Source organism: Aedes albopictus, chromosome 1 (assembly GCF_035046485.1).
Source record: "Aedes albopictus strain Foshan chromosome 1, AalbF5, whole genome shotgun sequence".
In the NCBI taxonomy this organism is placed as follows: domain Eukaryota; kingdom Metazoa; phylum Arthropoda; class Insecta; order Diptera; family Culicidae; genus Aedes; species Aedes albopictus.
The window spans coordinates 162,981,473-163,009,457 of NC_085136.1; the positions used below are offsets into that span (position 1 = coordinate 162,981,473).

General features: G+C 37.0%; 2 protein-coding genes across 3 annotated transcripts in view; one reads left to right on the forward strand and one right to left on the reverse strand.

Annotated features, from left to right (window-relative positions):
- The first annotated feature begins 10,771 nt into the window (after nucleotides 1-10,771).
- On the forward strand, nucleotides 10,772-27,415 carry LOC134285247 (uncharacterized). The gene is made up of 3 exons (XM_062845719.1): nucleotides 10,772-10,893; nucleotides 10,949-11,326; nucleotides 26,738-27,415. The coding sequence occupies exons 1-3, from the start codon at nucleotides 10,882-10,884 to the stop codon at nucleotides 26,999-27,001; spliced, it is 654 nt and encodes a 217-aa protein (XP_062701703.1). The 5' UTR covers nucleotides 10,772-10,881; the 3' UTR covers nucleotides 27,002-27,415.
- The window catches only part of LOC109427657 (neuropathy target esterase sws), a gene marked incomplete at its 5' end in the record, with an annotated part of 28,461 nt that continues 27,891 nt past the window's right edge, over nucleotides 27,416-27,985 (reverse strand). For both annotated transcript variants that reach the window (XM_062845708.1, XM_062845707.1), the window contains 1 exon segment: nucleotides 27,416-27,961. In XM_062845708.1, the coding sequence (XP_062701692.1) occupies nucleotides 27,652-27,961 (310 nt within the window).

Here is a 27,985-nt window from a genome sequence, read left to right on the forward strand (position 1 = left end):
GTGCGTTTATAGAATTAGAATAACGATCAAATTTCGACCAACATTTCAATCAAAATCAAAATTAAAATTCGAAAAATGGAAGTCTTACTTCCTAAATTAGTTGTTTTGGATTCTCAGAAGCTCCGTTCAAAATTTGAGCAAAATCGATTGAGCCTAAGGGGGCGCTCAAAACGCTTGAAGGTTGTATGGGAAAACTTGGCCAAATGTATGCAGAAATTTTAAATTTTCGAATTTTACCGCCAGGTGGCGCTGTAAGCGTTCAATAAATAAACCCGTTTGTATTATTGTAGGTGACTATATGCCAAAGGACTTTGTCGAAGACCGTGAAGTGATCCGACGGCTGTGAAAAAAGTTATACCCTAGGCAAAGTGAGGCAAAGTATTGAGATTTCATTATTGATATTATTCCTTTAAATGTATTGGAAAAACAACAATAACGTTTATCCTCACTTTACCTAGGGTATAACTTTTTTCACAGCCGTCGGATCACTACGCGGTCTTTGGAAAAGTTGTTTGGCATATAGTCACCTACAATAATACCAAAGAGTTTGATTATTGAACGCTTACAGCGCCACCTAGCGGCAAAATTCGAAAACTTAAAATTTTTGCATACATTTGGCCAAGTTTTCCCATACAAACTTCAAGCGTTTTAAGCGCCCCCTTAGGCTTAATTGATTTTGCTCAAATTTTGAACGGAGCTTCTCCAAAGAAACTGATTTAGGAAGTAAGACTTTGCATTTTTCGATTTTTTTTTTCATATAAGTGTGGGCCACCTTAATGTAGAGCCATAAAGAGGAAGAAGAAGAAGGAGTTTCTAATGCACAAGTTTTGATTATTTTTAGTTTTGATTATTTTTGACGCGTTTGACAACTTCCTTGTGTCGTAACGTCCCCACTGGAGCAAAACCTGTTATTTAGCTTAGTATTCTATGAGCACTTCCACAATTAAAAAAAAAACTTCCACAGTTTTTAACTGAGAGCTTCTTTTGCCAATGGCCATTTTTTCTGGACCGACCGACAATCGAACCCGTTATCTCCAGCAAGGTCATACTTAATACCCACGCATTTACAGCTATGGCTATATGGGCCCTCAAATACTTACTCGTTTGAAACCAAGTTCCTGATATTTTGGGTTAGTTTTTGTCAATAACTAAAAACGAGTGGAGATAATGGACTACCCGCTTTGCGCGCAGCCACAGTTGATCAGCAGGAGTAATTCAATTTAATTTTGTATGGCGAAATGCATCTAAACTTGAAATACTTGAAATACAAAGCTTTTCCCGAAAAAATATTTGGTAGGCTTAATAGTGGTCACCATTGTGCACAACCACTACCAAATATTTTTTCGAATAATGTGTTCCACTTTGAAGAATTTGCCTTTAGATGCTATTCGCCATACAATATTTTTGCGATTTATTGCGGATTTTGCCCCGTAATAGACTCACACGCGGAAAATTTTGTCCCACCAAAATATTCTTCCACTGCTTTTTCCATAGATTGGGTTTTGTCACTGCTAACGAAAACAACATTGAACGCACGCTCTCGGTTGGTGTAATGAATACATGGTTTGTTCAGCTGCTAACTGCCATGCAAACTGACGTGTGAGTATTAGTTTTTCTCTTCGAAGATTTGCTCGAAAGTCTATCAACGAATAAAAAATGCAATACTTTTAGCGATTTTTCGTGCATAGAAGCTAGCGCCACATTGGTCGATGCGGAGAGTAGGAAAACAGCCGATGTAGTTAATTCATTGTCGGGCTTGGTGGTCTAGTGGCTACCACTTCTGATTCGTATGCAGAAGGTCCTGGGTTCAATCCCTGGCCCGTCCCTTTCCTCTTACGTTGCATCTTTCTATCTACTTTCTCTCTTTCTCTCACTATTCTCTATTTATACAACCCATGTATATTTATTTATTTATTCATTCATAATTATCCATGTACAGCAAGGTTTTTATCCTTTTAATTTCTTCATTTGGTGAAAAATAACCACATTTTTTTACAAGGAAAACAAAAAAATCAACACAACTTTTTAGCAAAATAATAACTAATGCTTTGTCCCTAGTTTGTGTTACTATTTTCCTTCATTGAATGTTCATAGCCATCGCTAGAACCAGAAACGAATTGAAAAACTCGTTTCCCTTCCTTCCAAGTTCCACAGCACAGTGTATATAACGCTTACAAGTTATGCAACCAAAGCGAACTGTGCCGCTTGACCTTCATATAGTATTCACCACACAATCTATCACCTTACGAACACTATAAGACACATTCTACCGTGACGTTACAACGTTTTGACGTATTCTTAATCAGATTTTCCACTGTATCTCATGAAAACGATTGTAAACCTCGAAATATTTTTTCATATTCGGATTCTTTGTAAAATTTCTGATATATTTGACCTATTGAACATAAAGTTTGCATTAGAAAAACGTGTTTCAAATGCGTATTTGTAGCGTGACGTTACAACGCGCTAGAATCCGAACCTCTCTACCGCGCTACCAACATCTTAGAAAATCTGCTCGGATTTTTATGATATTCTATTTTTTTTTCTACCATTTGAATTTATTGGTTGGTTCTTCAATTCAATGAAATAAAACATATAAATTTTGGATTTGTTTTTGGATATTTGACTTTTACATTTCGTGACGCTACAACGCCCGTTCAGTTTCAAACAGGGTTCAGCTCGCGTTGTAACGTCACGAAAATGCACATCATGTTAGAATCAGAATAATCAGTCAAATTTGCCCGAATTTGTGAATATGTTATTGCATTATCTTCACTGCTTCAAGGGGAACTTTATGCTATTGAAAATCTGTTTTGTGATAAATGGCTCGGAGGGCCAAGTTATTAGATCAGTAGTATGAGTATGTATGATATCATGAGTAGTATCAGTAGTATGAGTACTATCAGTAGTATGAATATTCCTTCATAAAGGTTAATGACACCGGCACCCATCTTCGGTTTAGTACCACCCATATTCTTCTAGTTTTGTCCCAAAGACTAGCGCGCTGAGATCCATTACTTCACACCGCCAGATATTTAGATTTTTCAGCATATAACTCATCACGCCGTCGAGATAAACATTTCTTCAATAATCTATGCAATATCATCTATTCAAGTGAAAATGCTTTAATTTGTTTGAGAGAATTTATTGAATCAAAAGCATACCAGAGGATCTGCATACCACTTACAGTATGCGGCAGGAAAAAATGCAAAAGTGTTTTTCAACTTCAAACCTCGTTTTCGTCCATTTGACGTTAACCAATCCATGTTTCAACGTTCCATGATCTCTAATAGGCTAGTTTTCTGAAAATCTAATTAAAATTTTTCCCATTTTGGTCACTAACCTTTACAGGGCGGCGCCTGAAGCTGAAGACTATCAGAATTTTCAAACCGCAGAAAAGCACACAGGTCGCTAAATTTCGTATCTGATAAAACAAAATGTTTAATTTTCTCTACAGTATCATCATATATATGTACTTATTTCATCTAGTATGTGAAACTACATGGCTCTGGATCAGTGTGGTCTGGTTGTTCATCGAATTTAAGCTAATTTTGTTACTGTTATAGTAATTTTGTTCAATGACCATTGGGCGCGCAGTTTATTGATACCCGCTTATTAGGCTTACATTATCACATCTTAAACATCAAATATGTTCATTTTTATTTTTCAGTGCTGGAATATAGACTTTGACTGATACACTGTCATTAAAATATAGTCATATATATCCCATATTTAGCGTGTAATAGTGCCTTGAACTTTTCGCATTTTTTCCTGCCGCACCCTGTATTTATTTATTTATTTATTTATTTATTTATTTATTTATTTATTTATTTATTCAGTTTCGTCAAACAACGTAGACTAGTACATATACATACAGTTTTTGTTTCATTTCTTAAAGCTATTATAGTACTTATTGTTAATAAAATACATATAAGAAAATATATAAATAGTGTATGCTGGCAGATGTGTGTATAATTTGTGCTTTTTTAATATTTTAAGTACTACTACTGATGTTATTTCTTATAGTGTTAAAATATTTCTTTAAATTATGCCGCGACATAGTTAAGTCAATAGTTTCACAGTGTTGATTATAAATGTTCATGATTTGATTCAAAGGTTCATTTTTGGCATAGTTTGTGCTACTATGGGTAGTTTTAAACAAGTGTCGATTTCGCAATTGCCGTGAGGGTATGCAAAAGTTTAATTTTGATAAGATTTCAGTTTAATCAATTCGCTGCGAAACGATGTCGTTAACAAATAAAACCTTTGCAGTTTCACGACGCTGTTTCAGTGTTTGAATATTGATAAGCCTACAGCGCGCTTCATAAGAAGCGAAGAGGAAATGTAGTCCAACCTAATTTTCGAAAAGCATATAATAGAAATTGCTTTTGTACTGATTCTATTCGATCGATATGCTTACTTTGAAATGGGGACCAGACAATGTTACAATATTCCAGAATTGACCTAACATAGGCAACATATAATGTTTTTATTGTGCAGGGGTCGTCAAAATTGAAGCTAAAGCGTTTTATGAAGCCAAGCATGTTATTTGCCCTATGTATAATGGTATTGTAGTGGTCATTGAAATTAAGTTTAGAATCTAAGATTACTCCTAAATCCCTAACTCTACTACATTTTTCCACATACTGATCACCTAAGGAAATTGATATGTTTGGTGTGTTTCGTTTTCTGCTGAATGATATTAAATTACACTTTTTGATGTTTAATTGTATGTAGTAGGTTTTTCGAACACCATGTGTGGAATATGCGAATTTCATTCTGAAATATGTTGATGTCTTCTTGATTCCTTATTTCCATATATAGTTTCATATCGTCGGCATAAATAAGCACTTTTGTTTTCTTCAGGATGAAGGAAATGTCGTTAATGTAAAGAATAAATAAATGAGGGCCCAGATGGGAACCTTGAGGCACTCCTAAAGTGACTTGAATGGGATGTGATGTTTTTCCTTTGACTTTTATTATTTGTTGGCGGTTTGTAAGGTACGATTCACGCCATTTAAGAAGTCGGGGTTCTATACCCATTTTTTGCAATTTGAAGAGTAGCATTGGAATATCAATGCGGTCGAATGCCTTGCTAAAGTCAGTGTAAAGAGCTTTTACGTGATTGCCATTATCCATTGCAGTCAATGAAAAGTTAATGAATTCCAATAAATTTGTAGCGGTTGAGCGCCCTTTATAGAATCCATGTTGCATGTGCGTTATTCTATTCTTAATTTGAGCAAATATATTTTTATTGATTATTGCTTCGAATAATTTAGGAATGCACGAGATAATGGCAATTCCACGGTAATTACGTATGGCAGATTTTTTGCCAGACTAGGTACCAAAAAAAAGCTTTTCCATGATTTGGGGAAGATACCTGTTTCGAGAGATTTTTTAAATAGCCAAAATAGTGGCGTGGTGAGCTCCATAGCTAGATTCTTCAAAAATACTGGAGGAAGACCGTCGGGTCCAGCACCTTTAGAAGCATCTAAATTTTTAAGTGCGTTCAAGATTTCGTGTACCGTCACTTCATTGTGAGTTATATCCACAGGAAATTCAGGGATATATTCAAAAAAGTCTTGGTCACGGTCATGATCTGAAAAGGTGGTGTAAATTTCTTGGAAAAATGATGCAAATAGGTTGCATATTTCGTCTGGATTGTTGCCTACGTGTTCATCAAGATTCATAGAAGATTGTCAGAAAATTGTCAGATTTAAGATTTGTTTTTACGTAATTGAAGAAATTCTTTGGGCAAGACTTTATTTCGTTTTCAGTTTTGGCATTGTACTCTTCAAATGCGGTGTCAATGGCAAAATTTAGTTGATTAGCAATGTCTAAATATTTTTCCAAATTTTCATCGCAATTATTTTTTTTGTAAATTTTATGCGCTTTCTGTTTGCGATTTTTCAAATTTTTTATTTGTTTATTATACCAGACGGGATATTTAAAATTGACATTACGTCTTTTTTTCTTTATAGGGACTTCGTCATGAATAATTTTGAAAATAATGTTGTAAAAAAGATTTACAGCATTTTCGACATTTCCTTCATTCCGTAGTGTTGATTGCCAGTTTATATTGTCTAGTCTACGCTTTATATTGACATAGTTAGCTTTTTGATATTCAAAGACTTCTTCGTACTCAAAGTCGTTGGGATTTTGGTGTCCATGAATAAATATTGATAATTCGATTGCTGTGTGAAAAGCTTCATTTTTCCACAAGGGATTCAATGATTTGCTCACGCAAAAATCTTCGTAAATATTAGTGAACAAGAAATCCAAATAACAATTTTGTTGGTTTTTGACATGATTTATTTGATTGAGGCCTAAATTAGCAGTTTTGTCAAAAATAAACTGCAGTGTTTCATTGTCTCCAACGACTGGGAGTAAAATACATTCATTTTCAGAGTCCTGAATGAAGTCTGCTTGGCGTTGGTTAAAGTCACCATAGATGTGAACTTTAACCTCGGGAGGAAATTGCGATAAAATTTGTTCAGCTGATTGAAAAAAAATTATCGTAAGTAGTTTTATGAGCGTGATCTGGGGGAAAGTATACGGAGGCAAACACGTGAGTTTCGCCAGAAATGCAAGATTTCACCCAAACATGCTCAAAGTCTTTGCATTTTGGTGCTGAAATAATTTCTGAATTGAAATTATTCGAAATTGCAATTAATACTCCTCCACCAGACTTCTTTTGGGACTCCAGAAAATTTCTGTCTTCTCTGAAAACGTTAAATGCACTTCCAAAAACTTCTTCACTTCGTACGCTTTCATCCCAGCTAGTTTCAGTTGCTAGAATAGCCGAAAAGGAAGAGCTTAAAATGTTTTTATAAATTTCCTTCATTTTGGCTGGGCTTTTCATACGATTGAAATTTTGACAATAGATCAGAATTTCAGTCGCATTCTGTTGTGAAGACGGAGAAGTATTTGGAAGATTAGTAATACTTACAATACTATTCTGCTTAGAAATAGTTTCGTCGTCAATTGCAGCTACTTCATCGAAGTCTGTCAGCGGCGTTGAAAATTTGTTGGTTGAAAAAAATTATGAGCCGCGTCCCTTGCGTTTTGAAGACGTTGAATGCGTTCACTAGAAAGGAACGCTCGATGAGACTGCAGGTCTGCCATGGCGTCGTCCCGTGGGATGCCGAGCTCTTCGTGAACGCTCAGGAAAACCTCGCGCAGGTGAAAAATGTCCGCTGGTAAGCCTTCGGCCGCTAGCATTACAGCTGCACTGGTTTTGGTGATTCCGCGAATACATACTGAAGGTGGTTGGTCATGTAAATATGATAGATATGTGCGCACAAGATCCATAATTTTGGGATCCCGGAGTCGTGCTTTCAAGAAGCGCTGGTCACCGGCTGCAGATTGTTCAGTAAGTCGAACTATTGGCGGACGCATTGGGTCCAAGTGTTGCTGTTGTTGTTGTTGTTGTTGTTGTTGTTGTTGTGGTGGTGGCGTCGCAGCTCGAGCCTGTTGCCATTGCTGTTGCTGTTCGTGCAGTGATGATGATGCACTTTGGTGTATTTTTGTTGGCGCGGTGTCGGTAGGCTGCCTAAGCGTTTCGGATCGGTATGGATTAATGGTTTCCCCCTTCTTGAAATCGATGAATTTGGGAACGGAGAGGGCTGCGATGGGGTGGTCTGTGTTGGAGGGTGGCTTAGAAAATTGAACCTTGGCATTGGCTAGAAGCTGTTTGTCAGATCCAATACGTTTGCTGTTGCATTCATTGTGAAGTGTTCTGCGTCGCTTACGCCTTCGTCTCGCCTTTTCTTCATTTTTTTCCTGGTGGCGGCGAGAGCGCATTTTAGCGTCGTACTCTAACCAATCGCGTTTCCATATTCGTTTGCTGCCAAGCATACGCCAGCTGGGAACTGGTTCGCAGTTAAGCAGTTCAGTTTCTAAGTTGTTCATAGCAATCGGATCTGAGCTGCATGGTTTTTGCGCAGACAGTGCCTTCGCCATTTCTTCCATTTGCGCCTTTACGGTGAATGCTAGAGTGGAATTCGCATCCACTAGGTCGTCCCTTAATTCATTAATTAGTTTAGGCAGCGAACATTCAATTGATTCTGCTATTGATGCTGCTGCTGTTGTTGCGGTTGTTGTTGTTGTTATTATTGTTTCTACTGCTGCTGTTGCTGCCAGTTTAGCGGCCTTTTCTATCGCCATACTGCTGTCTGCGGATGATGTGTCGAAGAGTGCACCTCTTGTAGTTTTTAAGTCGGTGGCACACTTTTTGTTGCTGCTGCTGACGCTGGAAATATTTTGTTTTATTTCCTTGAACATAGTTTCAATTTGCTCGAGTATATTGTCATGCGTGGAGCTGAGACTTTTGAAGTTGGCCTGCAGTTGATGATTAGCAGCCAACGTGTGTCCTATATTTTCTGCCATGCCCCGGAGGGAGACAGAAAGATGTTTTAAGTCAAGTTCCGTGAGGAACTGCTCCTGGCAGTCATGACATAGAGGCAGCATAAATGTGCTAAGTACCTCTTCATGGTTCCGTTGGACACCAATGCAAGCAGCATGATATGCCCGCTTGCAGGTACCGTGGCAACGCCACAGAAAGCGATTGTCATTTTGCTTACAATTCACAATTCCACACTTCATGGCACACGTGGTGGGTTAAATAAAAAAGTCACACACGGCGGCGACGTCGATGGGTAAGACAATTCGCGTGAGGCGAAAAGTAGAGAGGAAAAAAAACACTAACACAGGTTCGCGCGCGAACGGACCCGGGGTCAAAAAATTAAATAATAAGTTATGTTTTAAAAATATTTACAAGCGCGCTGTTACGCACGTCCGAACTCAAAGGTGGTTCAACTAAGACTTTGACCCTAAGAACAACTTTACAAGACTTAGGACCCTAAGAACAACTTTTGTGATCTCAGAGACAAATAGACCTAACAGTGATAAAAAAAATCTTAATTACTTAGAGAGTTGGTGTCTTTGGAAAAGTTGTTTCATAAATTAAAGACTTACAGCTAATTTACCATTTGACGTGAGATTTCGCCACTGGCCGATGCTAATCAAAAGTTTGTAATAGTTTGCAAATGATTTCTCAAAAAGTTTCCTACAAGTTTTGACTAATTGAGAAACTAGCAGTCAAAATTTGTAAATTTTTGAGCACTTTTTAAAAAGTTCCAACTTTTTTTTTACAAATAAATATAATGTGCATGGTTTTCCAAAATTTCAACTTTTTTTTTTCCAGAGTTCATTATATAAGTCATGAATGGTTAAAATTTCATTGCAATCGGTTCATTGAATCCGGAGGTATAACAGCTCAAAGTTGGCTATCGGATAATTTTATCTTTTTCAAAAATCTTTATAACTTCGTGAAGAATTGTCCGATCTTTTCCAAATTTTGTCCACTGATACACAACTAGTTGAAGAACTTACAGTAAAAATTTGAGAATATTCGATGCACTTTTCGAAAAGCTAGTTGAACATTTTTTGTATAGTGAAAATTTTGCCTGTCCCGATCATTTTGTCTATCCCCTGTATTGCAACAATATTGCATCACCCTGACTCACCTCGATATCTCTAAAACCAGAACACCTACCAAAATGCTGCCTTCAGAAAAGTTGTTGCTTTTGGTCTTCTGAATAACTTTCCTGGAGACAGCATCTTTGTAAGTCCTCAGGTTTTGGAGATATCGAGGTGAGTCAGGGTAATGCAATATTGTTGCAATACTTTTTGTGAGTCCGTACTTATGACGGGTAGTGTATATGAAATTGCAATGTCGATAGTGTTATATCTGTTGGTCTGTGATTTCTGTGATATCGAAGACAAACGTAACACTGACAAAATGTCTATCCTATATGTTTTAGGATCTTGATTACTTAGAGAGCATTCATTTGGATCAAGTTTTTGGAACTAGGCAGCGCTAGTTGCAAATGTGCAAAAAATATTTTTTTTCAAATATTTCAACCCGTCATTATGCGTATCTAACACAGCATCATTATATCAAAAGATACAAATGATCTAGATTTGTTTAAGTATATCTAGATCAAAGCCGAACACGTTAGAATGTAGTACCAACCAATGCAAAGCACTTTGGCATTTCCTCAAGAATTCATCAATCATCTTGGCGTGCTTTTAAAGATTTCTTAAGATTTTTTTTTAAAATTTCTTCAGAAATACCTCCAAGGATTACTCACGAAATAAAATAATTTTTAGAATTCCTACAAAGAATTCTTTAAAATCCAAAGTATTCCTCTAAAAAATCTTCTAAAAATTCCTATAACGATATTTGAGAGGACTCTTCCAAAATCCAGCATTTCAGACAATAATGCCTTCAGAATTTATTATATTCCTATAGATTTTTTTTTCCAAAAATCGTTTAAAAAATTAAAACAAAACACACGATTTTATTCAAAATGATTATTGCCAGAAAAAAACTCACAGTATAAATATGAAAGGACGCATAGAACACTAACATGAGCATAAGGCTTTATCCCAGTTGGGAAATAACACCAAGAAGATGAGATGAATATGTAGAAGAATAATATTGATTTTCAAATTTAACTTCTGTGTGAAGCTTAATTGACCAAAGGTCACAACAACCTGGTTTACTCAACGGAATGTAATGCGAATGCCGTTGGAAATTATGGCGCACAAGTTGGTTTCTACGTATGATTAGAGTTTCTGGAAATAAATTTTCCTCTAAATATTGTTCCCAACCAAGCTTAGTGGATATGCTCTATATAAACTACCAAAGCACCACAGGTTGAAGACGTAGGACGCGCGAGTCTGGACAGTTGACATCTATTGTAATCTAAGACATATTAGCAATTCCATTAGTAACCGTTGGATACCATTCAGTGGCGAAGATGAATCCGGTATAAAATCGATGAGGCATACACCAATCTGGCTAGTTCATTGACAATGAAGCTAATGGTAAGATATCTTTCGAAGTTATAAGCAACGAATCATGGATACTCGCGATTTTCAGTTCCTACTAATATGTGCCACATACTGGCTGACGATTCAAGTGCATGGAAAAATCAAGTTCGGCGCCTCGCCTTTGTTCGAGAACGTCTTCCTATCATCAGATTTCGATCAGAAAAACCTGGCAGGATTAACGGAATCGGAATCGCTCAACTGTTTCCCACCAGCGGATCGTCATCATCGATATGAATGGGCCGGTGGATTCAATCAAAATCACATTTTGGATGAGCTGGAGAAACCTCCGGAAGAAACAAACGACGGAAGTGGTTCAGAGAGTGAAGCTTTTGACGAGGACCGTCTGAAGAAACGAAACGATAAGCATGGTGATTTAGCATCGGATTTATTCTCTCAATACCCGTCGTCGTGTGCCTGTCAAACTAAGGTGTGTGATTAGTGTAGTGATTTGACTTCCAAGTGCGTTTATAGAATTAGAATAACGATCAAATTTCGACCAACATTTCAATCAAAATCAAAATTAAAATTCGAAAAATGGAAGTCTTACTTCCTAAATTAGTTGTTTTGGATTCCCAGAAGCTCCGTTCAAAATTTGAGCAAAATCGATTGAGCCTAAGGGGGCGCTCAAAACGCTTGAAGGTTGTATGGGAAAACTTGGCCAAATGTATGCAGAAATTTTAAATTTTCGAATTTTACCGCCAGGTGGCGCTGTAAGCGTTCAATAAATAAACCCGTTTGTATTATTGTAGGTGACTATATGCCAAAGGACTTTGTCGAAGACCGTGAAGTGATCCGACGGCTGTGAAAAAAGTTATACCCTAGGCAAAGTGAGGCAAAGTATTGAGATTTCATTATTGATATTATTCCTTTAAATGTATTGGAAAAACAACAATAACGTTTATCCTCACTTTACCTAGGGTATAACTTTTTTCACAGCCGTCGGATCACTACGCGGTCTTTGGAAAAGTTGTTTGGCATATAGTCACCTACAATAATACCAAAGAGTTTGATTATTGAACGCTTACAGCGCCACCTAGCGGCAAAATTCGAAAACTTAAAATTTTTGCATACATTTGGCCAAGTTTTCCCATACAAACTTCAAGCGTTTTAAGCGCCCCCTTAGGCTTAATTGATTTTGCTCAAATTTTGAACGGAGCTTCTCCAAAGAAACTGATTTAGGAAGTAAGACTTTGCATTTTTCGATTTTTTTTTTCATATAAGTGTGGGCCACCTTAATGTAGAGCCATAAAGAGGAAGAAGAAGAAGGAGTTTCTAATGCACAAGTTTTGATTATTTTTAGTTTTGATTATTTTTGACGCGTTTGACAACTTCCTTGTGTCGTAACGTCCCCACTGGAGCAAAACCTGTTATTTAGCTTAGTATTCTATGAGCACTTCCACAATTAAAAAAAAAACTTCCACAGTTTTTAACTGAGAGCTTCTTTTGCCAATGGCCATTTTTTCTGGACCGACCGACAATCGAACCCGTTATCTCCAGCAAGGTCATACTTAATACCCACGCATTTACAGCTATGGCTATATGGGCCCTCAAATACTTACTCGTTTGAAACCAAGTTCCTGATATTTTGGGTTAGTTTTTGTCAATAACTAAAAACGAGTGGAGATAATGGACTACCCGCTTTGCGCGCAGCCACAGTTGATCAGCAGGAGTAATTCAATTTAATTTTGTATGGCGAAATGCATCTAAACTTGAAATACTTGAAATACAAAGCTTTTCCCGAAAAAATATTTGGTAGGCTTAATAGTGGTCACCATTGTGCACAACCACTACCAAATATTTTTTCGAATAATGTGTTCCACTTTGAAGAATTTGCCTTTAGATGCTATTCGCCATACAATATTTTTGCGATTTATTGCGGATTTTGCCCCGTAATAGACTCACACGCGGAAAATTTTGTCCCACCAAAATATTCTTCCACTGCTTTTTCCATAGATTGGGTTTTGTCACTGCTAACGAAAACAACATTGAACGCACGCTCTCGGTTGGTGTAATGAATACATGGTTTGTTCAGCTGCTAACTGCCATGCAAACTGACGTGTGAGTATTAGTTTTTCTCTTCGAAGATTTGCTCGAAAGTCTATCAACGAATAAAAAATGCAATACTTTTAGCGATTTTTCGTGCATAGAAGCTAGCGCCACATTGGTCGATGCGGAGAGTAGGAAAACAGCCGATGTAGTTAATTCATTGTCGGGCTTGGTGGTCTAGTGGCTACCACTTCTGATTCGTATGCAGAAGGTCCTGGGTTCAATCCCTGGCCCGTCCCTTTCCTCTTACGTTGCATCTTTCTATCTACTTTCTCTCTTTCTCTCACTATTCTCTATTTATACAACCCATGTATATTTATTTATTTATTCATTCATAATTATCCATGTACAGCAAGGTTTTTATCCTTTTAATTTCTTCATTTGGTGAAGAATAACCACATTTTTTTTATAAGGAAAACAAAAAAATCAACACAACTTTTTGCTTTGTCCCTAGTTTATGTTACTATTTTCCTTCATTGAATGTTCATAGCCATCGCTAGAACCAGAAACCAATTGAAAAACTCGTTTCCCTTCCTTCCAAGTTCCACAGCACAGTGTATATAACGCTTACAAGTTATGCAACCAAAGCGAACTGTGCCGCTTGACCTTCATATAGTATTCACCACACAATCTATCACCTTACGAACACTATAAGACACATTCTACCGTGACGTTACAACGTTTTGACGCATTCTTAATCAGATTTTCCACTGTATCTCATGAAAACGATTGTAAACCTCAAAATATTTTTTCATATTCGGATTCCTTGTAAAATTTATGATATATTTGACCTATTGAACATAAAGTTTGCATTAGAAAAACGTGTTTCAAATGCGTATTTGTAGCGTGACGTTACAACGCGCTAGAATCCGAACCTCTCTACCGCGCTACCAACATCTTAGAAAATCTGCTCGAATTTTTATGATATTCTATTTTTTTCTACCATTGGAATTTATTGGTTGATTCTTCAATTCAATGAAATAAAACATATAAATTTTGGATTTGTTTTTGGATAATCGACTTTTACATTTCGTGACGCTACAACGCCCGTTCAGTTTCAAACAGGGTTCAGCTCGCGTTGTAACGTCACGAAAATGCACATCATGTTAGAATCAGAATAATCAGTCAAATTTGCCCGAATTTGTGAATATGTTATTGCATTATCTTCACTGCTTCAAGGGGAACTTCCCAAGTAACACAGAAAACATCTTTGAGAATAAACTTTAAAAAAGACGTTGTAGTATAGTACTATAATAGTATTTGTACACATATTATGTTGAAATCATGTTTTAACTGTGTTTGGCAACAACAAGTTACTGAAAAATGTTATCATCCTCACTACAAGTTAAAATAACGTAAATTTAGCGTTGGTTACACAAGATATTTGTGTCATCGTTTTCCTTCAATTGAAGATGATATGTATAACATCAGTAGCACATAGTTATAACCTTTGAGCTCAAACATGTTATTAAAACGTTGTTTTCACGTACTAAACACGTTAATGTACAACATTATCCGTTTGATATCTCTTCTCACTGACTTGATCATTATTTAAGAAACATCTCTTTCACATAAAAATTCAAGGCAGTCCAAATACGATAGCAACTTTAATTTTATGCTCTGCGGTTTGATCCCGCTACAAGTATGACGGGGTAACACATGGATATGTTAATAGCCTCTAGAAAACTTGACGCAGACCACCAAGCATACCACAGTCACCATGGCTCGAAAGATGGGCGCCACCATTCAAATTTATTTGCATGGCAGGCCTCCCGTCACCTAAAAATCACTGGGGGTGCTTACGTGGCGGCTAAATCTCACTAACCAGCACAGTTTTTACACTATTTTTGATCCCGCGAAGCATACTAAAACAATTAATTGGCATTCGTTCTAGGAAACGCACTCAAACTTTGTTATTGTTATACCTATGTTCAAAACAGGTCATCCAAAACCAAAAATGACATCGTCGTATGCTATTGGGAAGTACATGTTTAAAATACGTTGCTATGATGTTTTTTCAATGTATTTTATTCGATTCTAGCGGTATTCGACAAACATGTTATTGAGATGTATAATAGTTGTAATTTGAACGTATTTCTAGAACTTTGAGTTTTTCCGTATATCAGGCCAGACCAATTACAGTGCCTGCTAAAAAGTTTCACACTACCATTTTTATATACAGCCGTTTGTTCATCTACTGATATTTCTGCCAATAATTATACATCTGGAACATTTTAAATAGGTATGTAACGAAATAATATAACTTCCTAATTGATAACGAAGACAAATTCTACAGTCTAAAAGAACATCATTAATACATCATAATTGAAAATAACATCCCAAATCATTCTGACGGTACTTTGTCAAGATGGCACCATGTTGCATGTCTGAAACTTTGTTTGAAAATTTCTTACAAACCACAGAGATGTCAAAAAACTTCCTTCTTATTTCCAATCCGATGGAAAGCGAATGAATTTATGACGAGGAAAAGTGCTTATTTCATCATAAATTTTGAACGGCACATGAAATTAAGTCATATTGCCCAAATATCGAGATGGTAAATTACAAACGAAATGTAAGGCCCGATAATTATTTTTAGTCATCGCTAAATACTGCATTTATAATAGATGCCATATTTATTTGCTGTGCGTGGCTAATAAATATTAATTTCATGCCAGCAATAAGTAAGTTATTATGATGTTGCTGAGAATAACATATTATATAACATAACATACATACATACATACATACATACATACATACATACATACATACATACATACATACATACATACATACATACATAACATACAGCTAATTTACCATTTGACGTGAGATTTCGCCACTGGCCGATGCTAATCAAAAGTTTGTAATAGTTTGCAAATGATTTCTCAAAAAGTTTCCTACAAGTTTTGACTAATTGAGAAACTAGTAGTCAAAATTTGTAAATTTTTGAGCACTTTTTAAAAAGTTCCAACTTTTTTTTACAAATAAATATAATGTGCATGGTTTTCCAAAATTTCAACTACCACTAGGCAAGTACAACCTTAAACCAAACGACTTTTAAACTGAAGATACTTAAAAAAGTTAAATAACTCTCTTAGTAATCAGGGTCCACTAATATATGAGTCGGTGATTCTGGTGATATCAAAGACAGACGTAACACTGACATAATTTCCATTCCATAGGGGAGACTGGGTAGACTTGATCCCTTTTTCTTGATTTGCCTGTAACTTTAATTAAAACTAGATCCGATTTTCATACAGAATGACAGGTAAGTATCTATTGCAAGTTCATACACAACAGAAAGGCTTAAATGTATTGCTGATATTTTCAAAACTGTGTTTTTGGGACATGTCTTATGATGCATTTTACAAAAATGGGTGACACGTGATCCCCTTTTTAGCACATGGTTAATTTTAAGGGAAAATAACTTCAGAGGCTTCCTATTTATTTTCTTTTCAAGTTTTCTTGTATTTTCTATGAATATAGTGTATTTTAAATTGAACGATTTCATTAAATTTTCAAGAATATGCCATATTTTCAAAATGGGAAGACTTGATTCCCCTTTTCATGATGTAAATTCCAAGTAAATCGAGGGTTCCAAATAGAATTTTATTTTTCATACATATAATAGGGGTATTCACTAAACAGATTAAATAGCCGCGTAAGCCATGATTTTCTGCTTATTTGAAATGTTTCATGATTTTGATGAAATAATCAAAGATTGCCTTGGTGATAGCGACGTTTATTCAGTTTAATCAGTTTACGCTGTTAAGTGAATCCCCCTAATGTGTAACCCGTAATGTGGGTAGATCACCTCGGAATGGTGCGTTACGGTGTAAGATCTACCATATAAAAGTTTTGATCTTGCTATTTTCCGGCCTGGTTTATTTAAATGCAGGAACATTCCAGGATCAAGATTTGGTGTACTTTTTTACACTATTTATTTATTTATTTTTTTACCCTATTTATTTTTCACTGCTAATATATCGTTTGTTTCAGAGGGATAGAGGTAAATTTAACCTATATATAAAAAACAAAAATATAACAGTGGAGAACGTATCACAATTTAATACTATTTTCTATTTCAGATTTACAAGCAGGCAATCAGCGATCAAAGTGGCGAATTATCTCTTTCTTTAGAAAGGTCAAAATTACCGTACGATACAGTGACAAGTAGACCGCGTCGATTTATTCGTGCCGAGTTCCATAATTTTGGTTTCTTTTTCGAACACTTACGATAATGTATTTTTTTTTCATCACATCTTCAACTTATATTACGCGTTGCGAACATTCGCGGGTAATAAATATGTACAACGGTTTTATTATAAGCAATCTTATTAACACGGGAACGCGAAAAAAAAAAGTAATACAAGAACATAGGTGAAACTCAAAAGCAACGATTTTAGTTGTTTAGTTGTCCAGTTTTCTCGTAAAGCTACAGCGCGGGTTTCGGTTTTTCAGCATTGGCAGTAACACTAAACGGAATTGCATACAGTTTATTTTCTGACTGAGGAACGATAAGCTTAAAACGTGTGTTATTACGAGTTGATCCGACATAAGCGTGGTTTAAAAATTATTCATACCCGGTATAATTAAATTTAATACACAAACATACAATACAATTATTGTATTCTTCCGACAGCCGGCTGGCGGAAGACTAAATCATATCAAGGGTTGCATAGCTCATATCACATACCAATGTGAATCCAGATCTATGTAACTTTCTATCCCTTCCCTTCCCACTAACAAACATCCTTCCTGTGACAACCGTGGGGATGCGGAGGTACACACGGTCTCTAGTAGCAACGGATGCCACACCAACATTCCTTCCCTTCCCCGATGACCGTAAGGACGTGGCCGGCGCCGGTACTGACAATATAAAGTTTTGAACCTTCTAAATTGCACATTGAGGATGGAAAGCTACACCCAGGCCCCATCCATTTGGTTCCCTGTGCAATGTTGACTGTTCTGATCAGTAACGGAGTAGCAACTACGAATTGTACGGTCATCTCATGCTCATGCTCATGCTCAAGTGAATCCCCCTAATGTGTGTGTAATCCTCGAAGGATCAAGTCCCCCATATCAATATTGTATATACTAAGCCAAATTACCTAAAACATGTTTATAAAATTCTTAGTTAGATAAATAAATTTGATAGAACTTTATTTTAATTTTGACACGATTTGGTTCATTTTTCACAAAGTTATTAAGACTTTTTGGAGGCCTTGGGACATTTCCCTGAATTCCATTACCCCGAATTCCATTGCCCCGAATGGTCAATTTCCCCGAATGATCCATTACTCCGAATGATCCATTACCCCGAATGATTTCTCCGCAAGCCTATCTGGAGACCTGGTCTGGGTAACTAGTGGTGCTCGAAGTTGATGGCCATATTTTCAACAAAGATTTTCCTTGTTTGCGCATATGTTGTTCTTTCTAGTAATACTACTGAGGAACTTTTTGGCATTCCAACTGCTAATGTGATCATCAGATATGTATCCTTCTTTCAAGCTTAGGCTATTCTTTCAAGTTATTCTTTCAAGGAATTTGTTGGCGTTTCAACTGGTGATACTTTTATCAGAGATTTTTCCTTCTTTTAATCACAGGCTATTCTTTCAAGGTGCACTGTCATATCGAATAGTGACATGACCACTAGCCTAAGAATCTATTATTCTTATTATTTATTATTATTCTTCCGCCATATGATCTGAAACCAATAGTTAAATAGTGATATGTTCCTTCTTGTGGCTTTTGGTAGTTCTTTGGTGTTCCAGAATTTGAATATACTCTCCTCTAAGTGATTCACTTCTCTAAAAGGCAGAATGAAATATTATGAACCAAGCTAACCGGGGCTAACGACATGGCTTTCCTTCATTTCAGCAAATAAAAAATTAAAAATAGAGAAAAAATATTCGGGGAAATGGGTCATTCGGGGTAATGGAATTCGGGGTAATGAAATTCGGGGAAATGCCATAGAGTCCTTTTTGGAATCTTTTAAAAGATTTCTGAAGAACTGAAAACAAACTGTCAGTCGTTAAAAAAATAGTGGAATGCAGAATTTAAATCACTTGTAGCTAAAACATAATCTTTGGTCCAGACGTAGTTTTGGAAAAAAAAAATATGTTACAAGAAAACTGTTTTTGATACCAAGAAAACATGGGGGAACAAGTCTCTCCAGGGATCAAGTCTCCCCAGTCTCCCCTATATTTCAAGATCCTTATTATTTAGACAGTTGGTGTCCTCGACAAAGTTGTTTGGCTGGTCAAGAAATTTAAATTGATGGGCCGTATGATTTCAAATCCTTCCACTAGGAGGCGGTAGAAGGTATACACATTTTTAGTTTCATTTATCTCAGGATCCTGAATAATTAGAAATATTGTTGCTTCGGTAAAGTTGTTTGGTAGATCAAGTACTTTCAGTTTAATAGCCGTTTAGTTTTGATTTCTGCCGCACCGTGGCGCTAGTTTCAAACTTACAAAAGCATACCAATTTTATTAATTATCTTGAATGCATTCAAAAAGCCGTAACTTTAAAAAAATACCAAGAATATTCAAATTTTGACTGATAATTCCTCATCTTGTTATCTGTAATGAGCATGAGCATAGACTGCCCATAACTGCATATTTGTAACATTTGCATATTTTGCTGGTATTGAGTTAATATCGGGGATCATCATCAAATCACAAGTGCTTTCGACCACCTGAATAAAAAAATCAAGTTTGTTCTAGGATTTATGAAAAAAATATCAAGTCATTTTGTCTCATTGAGCAATGTGACCGCATAACAGTCACACTAGGAAAATAGATTGGCTTGAAAGCGTGACATCAATTATACTGAGGTTCGATTTATTTTTTGACAATTCCCCCAGCATACAGGAACTGCTGTAGAAAATTTGATTGCTATACGACTGATGACAAATTTATGAGAAATTTGTTAAATTTCGATTCATTCCTATACTATTCAAAGTTGCAACTTTGGGTTCCATTTTCTCCAATGCCTACTTTTGTCGAATGTTACTGTTATGTGGTTATGGGCAGTAGATGACCGTACAATTCGTAGTTGCTACTCCGTGATTGACCAGAATAATCTAAATTGCACAAGGAACCAACAAATGGAGCTTGGGAGTAGCTACCGCTCTCAATGTGCAGAGTTCGAGAATTCCAGACCTTATTAGTCAATAACGGCGCCGGCCACGTCCTTACGGTCATCGAGGAAGGAAAGGAATGTTAGTGTGACGTACGTTGCTACTAGAGACCGAGATCACCTCATCTTCTCCACGACTGTCACGGGAAGGAGTTTTTGTTAGTGGGGAGGGGGAGAGTCACATGATTTGGATTCACTTTGGTAAGTGATGTGATTCATGCAACCTTTACTTGAGCCAAAACATTTATTCATTTTGACTAAAATATTACAAATGTCGAACCATTCAAATTTTTGTGTAAATGCAAAAAATGAAAGAAAAATATTTATTATCAATTGAATGTGCATTGAAAACTATCGCCGACACATGACGTGACGAACTTTTCAATATTTGTTAGAAAAAAACACAAAAACCAGAGCTGAATTTTATACGTCCTTGAGCATTAATTATTATGATAAAATGGAACGAGCTCACCAATAAACATCCTTCGAAGTGTCCATGGACACAGCAGTGCGTATGTGCTGCAGCATCTTCCACTAACTGGCCTCTTCTCCGAAATCACACTGAACCGCTACAACTATACACGGATATGACGATGTGCACATTCAAATTGACGACGACGACTACGCGGCCGGTCCGAATGAAAAAAGCGGCCTCTTCACTTCGCCTCCAAAATCACACTCACTTCCTCATCTTGTTATCTGTAATTGCTACAAATTTGGACTTGATTGGTTAACTCTACACGAAGATGGAGTACTTCAAGCAGAATACATCTTTTTGACTGTCGTTTTATTAACTTTTGTATCTTGGGGCCAAGTGAAACAAATCAAATCAATTTTTGAACATTTATGAGTAATATGTTGGTCTTTAATTACCATTTGATTCGAATACAATATGGCAAAAGTGAAAAAAGTTCCAGCTTAAAGAATACTTTTTTGAGAAATTCTAATCATTTGCCAGCTTTTGCAAAATGGAAACTAGCGTCTTCTAGTGGCGAAATCTCGCATCAAATGGTAAATCCACTGCAAGTCCTTTACTCACCAAATTTTGCCGAAGAAACCATCTTTCCAAGTAAAGCCTGTATCCGTAATAATTGGGACACAGAAGTACGACTGTAGCTCTGTAATGAATCGGTAGAATTGGCCAAATAATTGACTGAGAACTTTTTGGTGTATGTTTATTATTTGTGCCAAATTTCATAAAAAATCGATGCATTACTTTTAACTGTGGATGAAAAACAAACATATGTGGTTTTAAGCATTTTGTACAATCATGACCAATTTTGATTCGCATAGTAGATGGTTCTTTTACGCTACAGTTCAAAGTTCTGTGATGATAATTATGAAATTTCGTTAGCAGTTATGATACTTATAGAGACACTTTCTTGCAAAATTTAATCAACTTTTGTCAATTGGTTCGAAAGCTACTGGTGTTGATAGCGGTTAGTGTTAGTGAAAATTTTTCGTGTTTTTCATGTGCGATGTTTGCCTATTAGCGTGGCTCAAAATACAACATGTCAAAAAGTTCGATGGGCCCCCTTCTCATTTCGTTCTATATGACGCCACGATGCTCTGGTAAAATTTTCAGCTAAATCCGTTAACATTTGGGCGGTGCTAAACTTGTTTGAAGTTTGTATGGGAGTTTATATGGGAAAACATCGTTTTTTTGCATTTTTCTCGCAAGGGGCACTATTTTAACTTAAATCACATGACCGAATATATAGAACTGTAGTCTTATATGTGCTGAAAAACTTTGTAGAAGACCGCAAAGTCATCCGAAGCTTATAAGAAAAGATATGACATGCAGACCATCTGGTGGTGCTTAACATTTAACATGTAAAGGAATAACAATAGCAATAAAATCTCATTGAATGGGTTCATATTGTCTAGGCTATAGCTTTTTTCGCAAGTGTCTGATCACGTTGCGGTCTTCGACAAAGTTTTTTGGCATATCCTAGGCTATATTGCTATAGAATCGATTCCGTGGTTTAAGAACAATTAGAACCCTTCAAGAGAAAAATGCTAAAAACGATGTTTTCTCATATAAACTCTCATACAAACTACAAAGGAGTTTAGCACCGCCCAAATGTTAACGGATTGAGCTGAAAATTTGACCAGAACATCGTGGCGTCATATAGAACGGAATGAGATTGGGGCCCATCGAACTTTTTGACATGTGGTTTTTCCATACAAGCTTGAGCCACCCTATTGCCTATTCATAACTTTTGAATTTCTTTACCAATTTTCATGAAACTTTCACAAAAGGTAGTTGATTATGTGTTTATTATGTGGGCAAAATTTGATGACTATTGGTATAGTACTTTCAATAGTACATTCGATACAATAGAGGGTGCTGACTGATTGCTGTCTGAGGGGCTAAAATCACGTTCAGTCCCAATACATGTTTCGATTATAAAATAGTTGATAGTGCATCGTTTTTTTTTTTGAAATTTTGCCCATGCAACAAATGTCGATTGAGATGCTTGTGTTGAAAATTTCAGCCATTTCCTTTGACGAATTTAAAAGTTGCAGCGCTGACAAGCAAAACTAGGGGCTGTACAAAATTCAATGGCGCACATTCTACTCTTTCATTGGTACAACAAAAAGTACTACACCGATTCACATGAAATTTTGTAGATGAGATGAACACATCTTCAGATTTTACTAGGCCAACATTGAGCAATTTTAATGTATCTGTTACAGAGTTAGAGCTGTATTTATGTGTCCCGGTTATTGCGGATACAGGCTTTAATCGGGGTCCTGAGATACATGAAATTTGATATTTGTAAGTTCTCTAGCGCCGCTTTTTTGTGGAACTTTAAACCATACTATCCATCAATTCTAAGTCTTTGACCAACCTAACAACTTTGCTGAAAACACTAACTCTCGAAGTTATCAATACCTTGAGATATACGAGATGGTAATTTTGTCAGTGTTTCGTCTGTTTGGCTCTGATATCATATAAATGATCGGTTTGATTGGCATTTTTACAAGATCGCAGTACAATTACAATTCAAACCATTTTTGGAATTTGTATAGAGCGTAGATGTTGGCCAAACATCAAATCCCCCGGGTCTCAAGAGTCTTCGTAGTTTATGAAAGGGTACGCAATTTATGAATGATACCTTGAAAAAGGGCTCATACACAACGAGAAAGAAATTGGTTTGGAATATAGAACTACCTTTGTCCACTGCAGAAGTCGTCCAAGCCAGAGAAATTTGGTCTTTTCCACGGAACTTTTTTCGTGACGTTACAACGCAAACTTCAGGCGTCAGTGAACCGATTTCCTTTGTTTTAATCTCATTTGAAAGATATTCTGGAGTGCAAAGACCATACAAAATTTCAAATTTGAAACTTGTTCCGAATTTGAATAAATTCCATGAAGGTTGATTTTCCGTGACGTTACAACGCTTATAAAACCTAAACATTAACCAACCATACCTCATAGTTTTAAAGTACATATTACAATTAAAATTCTTTGTATGCTAAAAAATCTACATACATTTATCTGTTAATCATGGAAGATTTTTGAAAAATCAGTGCGTTGGTGTTTAAAATACGACAGCTTTGATGAATAGTGTGTCTAAATGCCTTAAAATCACGATTTTATTGTTAATCTTAACCATTGGCGGAGCCAGCATTTTCTTTTATCTTACTCACTCTCCTAAACAGACACGAGAAAGAAATAGATGGAAGAGGGGGCAGCTTACCTCCTCTTTCATCTCGCTCATTTTTCTGCATGTTTAGGAGAGTGAGCAGGAAAAAAGAAAAAGCTGGCTCCGCTAATGATCTTAACCTTCGTTCAATAAATATGTAATGTCACATTAATATCATGTAGAATACATTTTTGGACGACAAGAATAGTGTAGAATGTTATAAAATGTGAAATATGCCAAATTTCAACTTTGAAAATTGATTATTGATGATACGTAGAATGTGTCATAAATATCCCTTATCCATGGATCGCACCACCGACCCAACGGTGACTCCCAGATCTCCCATCCTTTCCGTGTTACAAATACCCCAGTCCGTGCTGGTTGTGGGGATGCAGAGGTGCTCTCGGTCTTTAGTAGCAACAACCAGCACACTCTAACATTCCTTTCCCTTCCCAACTGACTATAAAAACGTGGCCGGCGCCGTTATTGATCAAAAATGTATGAGCTGCTTAAATTGCACTTTGAGAATAAGGGGAGTGTCCCAGCCCTTATTCATATGGATCTCAGTGCAATTGGTACCAGATCACTTACGGACGAGCAATTATTCACATGCATAGTCAAATTTGATCGTTTTTGATTACTAAAAACGAATGGAGATATAGCTATTTTGAGTACATTTTTTTTGCATTTCAGGTTTTGAACCCGGTTTAGTAGAATAGCGCCCGATACAAGTTTTGAGAAATTTAGGCTTCTTGAGGAACCACATAGCCTTGATATACGGACTTCAAATGTTGACACGATCGTGGTTTAGCTAGAACGACTATTTTCCAACATAGAACTTTTACCATTTCCAAATTGTGCATATCCCTGTCGTGACCGCTGCGGCTATTCTTACAGCCACAACACCGACCGCAGAGAGGAAACTCTTTAAAACCTCTCTGTGGTGGACTGCTGTGTACTGCAAATGCCATTGCTGTTGCCTTTTGGTGCGTCCGTTCGTATCCACTATCGTCTATCAACTGACTTGAATCCACGATGCGCAGCTCTTTTTGTATGTTCACTTTTGTTGTTCATTCTAGCTTTCCACTGAGTCGGCCAATCAGAAGGCGCATATTTTTCGCTTCAACCATTCCCTTCTTTGTCTCTATTACTACAATCCCCTCTGCGTGACTTCCTTGGATATACCTATTAGCGGATAGTGGAAGCTTATAATTGAATAGGGTAAATCGTCAATTAAGGCTTTCCACGAAGCAGCACGAAAATTATTAAAATTTTTTAATTTTGCATTTTTGATTTGCTTACAATTTTGCACAGCTGTTCTGATCAATACAAATATTGTCGCGCTTATCTTTTATTAGAGTCTGGCGGCGGTCGTACGCCCGCAAGGCATACTGCCGCAGTGACAGTCGCAAGGCAAAACAAAACAAAATATGTTCCCACAAACAAAAGCACGTGGGTTTCGCGAAGTGACAGATGTTTATGAGTGTATTTGTGATAAACGGTAAGAGTGGCTCACTGGAATGAGTGTGCTTGCTGTCAAATCCCATATAATAGAATTAAATACTTTTAAATCTGGTGACGCTGTTATGATTAGTGACTGTCGCGCTTATATCAGAAGCCAGAGGCAGATAATCGCCATAATCTGATTTTTCATGAGACGCATAATAACCATTTTTCATATTATAACTTTTTATCGAGTCTCGACTAACATTCAAATAGGACCTATGAAAAAATGGAACATATGCAAATGAAAAATTATATCACGGAAACTGCTTGTTTGATCGGAAAGGTGTCTTCGGCAAAATTGTAGATTAATAACTAGGTGCTGCGAAAAGAAACGATTTTATTTTTCAAGTTAGCCAACACACACCTACACACTCCCGGCACACAGCTTGTAAACACGCACGAGCGTTCAATTTTCTTGCAACCACCTCTCTCAGCGCGGTTGTCAAACACGCCGTCGCGACGCTGTTCGGAAATGGTAAACATGATCAATCCACCATTATTCCAATTTTGTTCTCGTGTTCAAAGTTTATTATTTTCCATTCGCGATGGAAATTTTAATGGATAGTTGTTACAAAATTAGATAAAATAGGCTCAAAGCAATGTTTATCCTTCTCCTAGCTTTCCAACGGCTTGACAGCGGCAAATGAAGATATCGTGACAAAAGGTTTGATTATGTCCGCAGCACCTAGATAACAATACCCTTCAATCAATCACACTGGTTCAACAAAGTTTAACATAACCTCCATCTTCAATGTTTGGCTCCCGCTGAGAGAGCATACTGAGTCAGTCCGCGATACTCAGATACAGCTTCCGCTCGATAACTGGGCTTTGACGACAGTTCAGTTAGCGAGCGCCGCTCGATAACTGGACTGAGCTCCCGTAGCCAGAGGCTATTGTTATATTTTGTTTTGTTTACTGATTTGCAAAATGTGAGGTTACATTTCGTTTATTTTTGACAGACAACTGCTTTTTAACTGGATTTTGGCCCAGTTAAAAAACAGTCCAGTTAAACAGCAGTCAGTTATCGAGCGGATGCTGTATGACCGACACCACTGAGCACTCAGTAGTGTTGGCGGTTATATTGGTGACGATTCCTTCAGCTCAAATGATCTCATTTATACCACGCACAGACTTTTGGAAAAAGGGAGTACTTTGTAATGCAAGAGAGAGATTTAAACTCTGCGTTACGGGTTGGGTAAGGTCATGCAGATAGAAGCAACCCAGATGACCGTGCGGCTCGGGTCGTGAAGAATGCACTAGTGCGGTGTGTTTGGGGCCCTTCCTTTCCCTAGGTCGGTTTTGGTTGTGCATGCGGGGAATCGTTTGCCTTATTTGTGCCGTGTTGTGCGTGTTTTATGACCCGAGCTGCGTGGTTACTTGGGAAGTATTGTGGTCTGTAATCTAGATTTTGGTTTTAAGGTGAAGCTAAGGCTGACACTATTACTTCACCTTTAGTAACATTTCGTTATTTTTTATGCTTTCAGTACGAATTGCTGGATCTAACATACACACATTTTCCACGCTATGTAGTCAATGCCGTCTGCCAGAATAGGAACATCAACAGTCGTAAGTGCTGGCGTGGATCTCGCTGCAAAGAGATTCCTTACAAAGTGCGCGTCCTGACTATGCGTGCAGAAGGAGAGTCCATCGAGCAGGACCACCACTCCACGTTACTTCCGGAACCGTTGCGAGACATGTGGCGATTCAAAACCATCACCATTGCTGCGGCTTGTCAGTGCTCGATATAAATGTACGGATAGTAACAAATGAAATTGATAATGAATGACTGATGGTATGCCATTTCCTGAAGCGTTTTCTTCCGCTAAATAATTTTCTGGAAACGTTCTGGAAAGTGGTATGTAATATCACCGAATACTTTGTCAAATCATTAGATGCCTCAAAATATATATGTTACAGTATATGTAACAAGCAATGAACTATGTTCTTTTTTCTTTTGTAGAGTCCAGACACTTGTGAATAATCAGTTTTAAAAAGTTATTAAAATCAATCAATCTTTCTACAGGTGTCACCAAGAAATATGAAGCCTAGAAATAATCTACGCAAAGTCCAACAGTTTATTCTGTGTTTAAGTTGATTCTCAAAGCTTTTCCTGTAATCTATTAATAAGGCTGTCACAATAAGGTAATGAAATTGTAAACTAATTCATTTCGAAAATAGTTTTTATTTATATACAAAGCTCAATGAATAAATCGCTGAAACTACAAACATAAACGAACATTTTGAACTCATTATCCTAAAACTAAAGTACTACATCAGAAATTTTTGGTATAGAAAAAACATTCGATTGGAATAGGTGTATAAAAAATCACAAAAAGGTGATATAAGTTCCATTTTCTCTTCAATTGAGGAGTGACTAAGGAAAAAAGAGTGGTCGATCCTAAGGGGTACGCTTTGACTTTTCCGGCGTCAGTGGTAGACTGGAGATTTTCTCTGGCGTCGGAGTGCTCTGCAGCTTCTTGAAGGCGACCGGTATTTCCAGCTCATCCGAGTCCATTTCGTTCTCCGATAGCGACAGCGATCCAGCCGCTCGCATGATTCTAAGCGAAGCACTTTTCTTCATCATCGGCATGGTGGACGGTTCGGAGGCGTAGCCGTCATAGTAATCATCCTCGCTCGACGAATATCCCCGCTCCGGGTAGGTTTCCGGCACTTTGCAGACTATTTGTGCTAAATCGATGAACGTATATCTGCAACAGGATGAGGGTATTTGA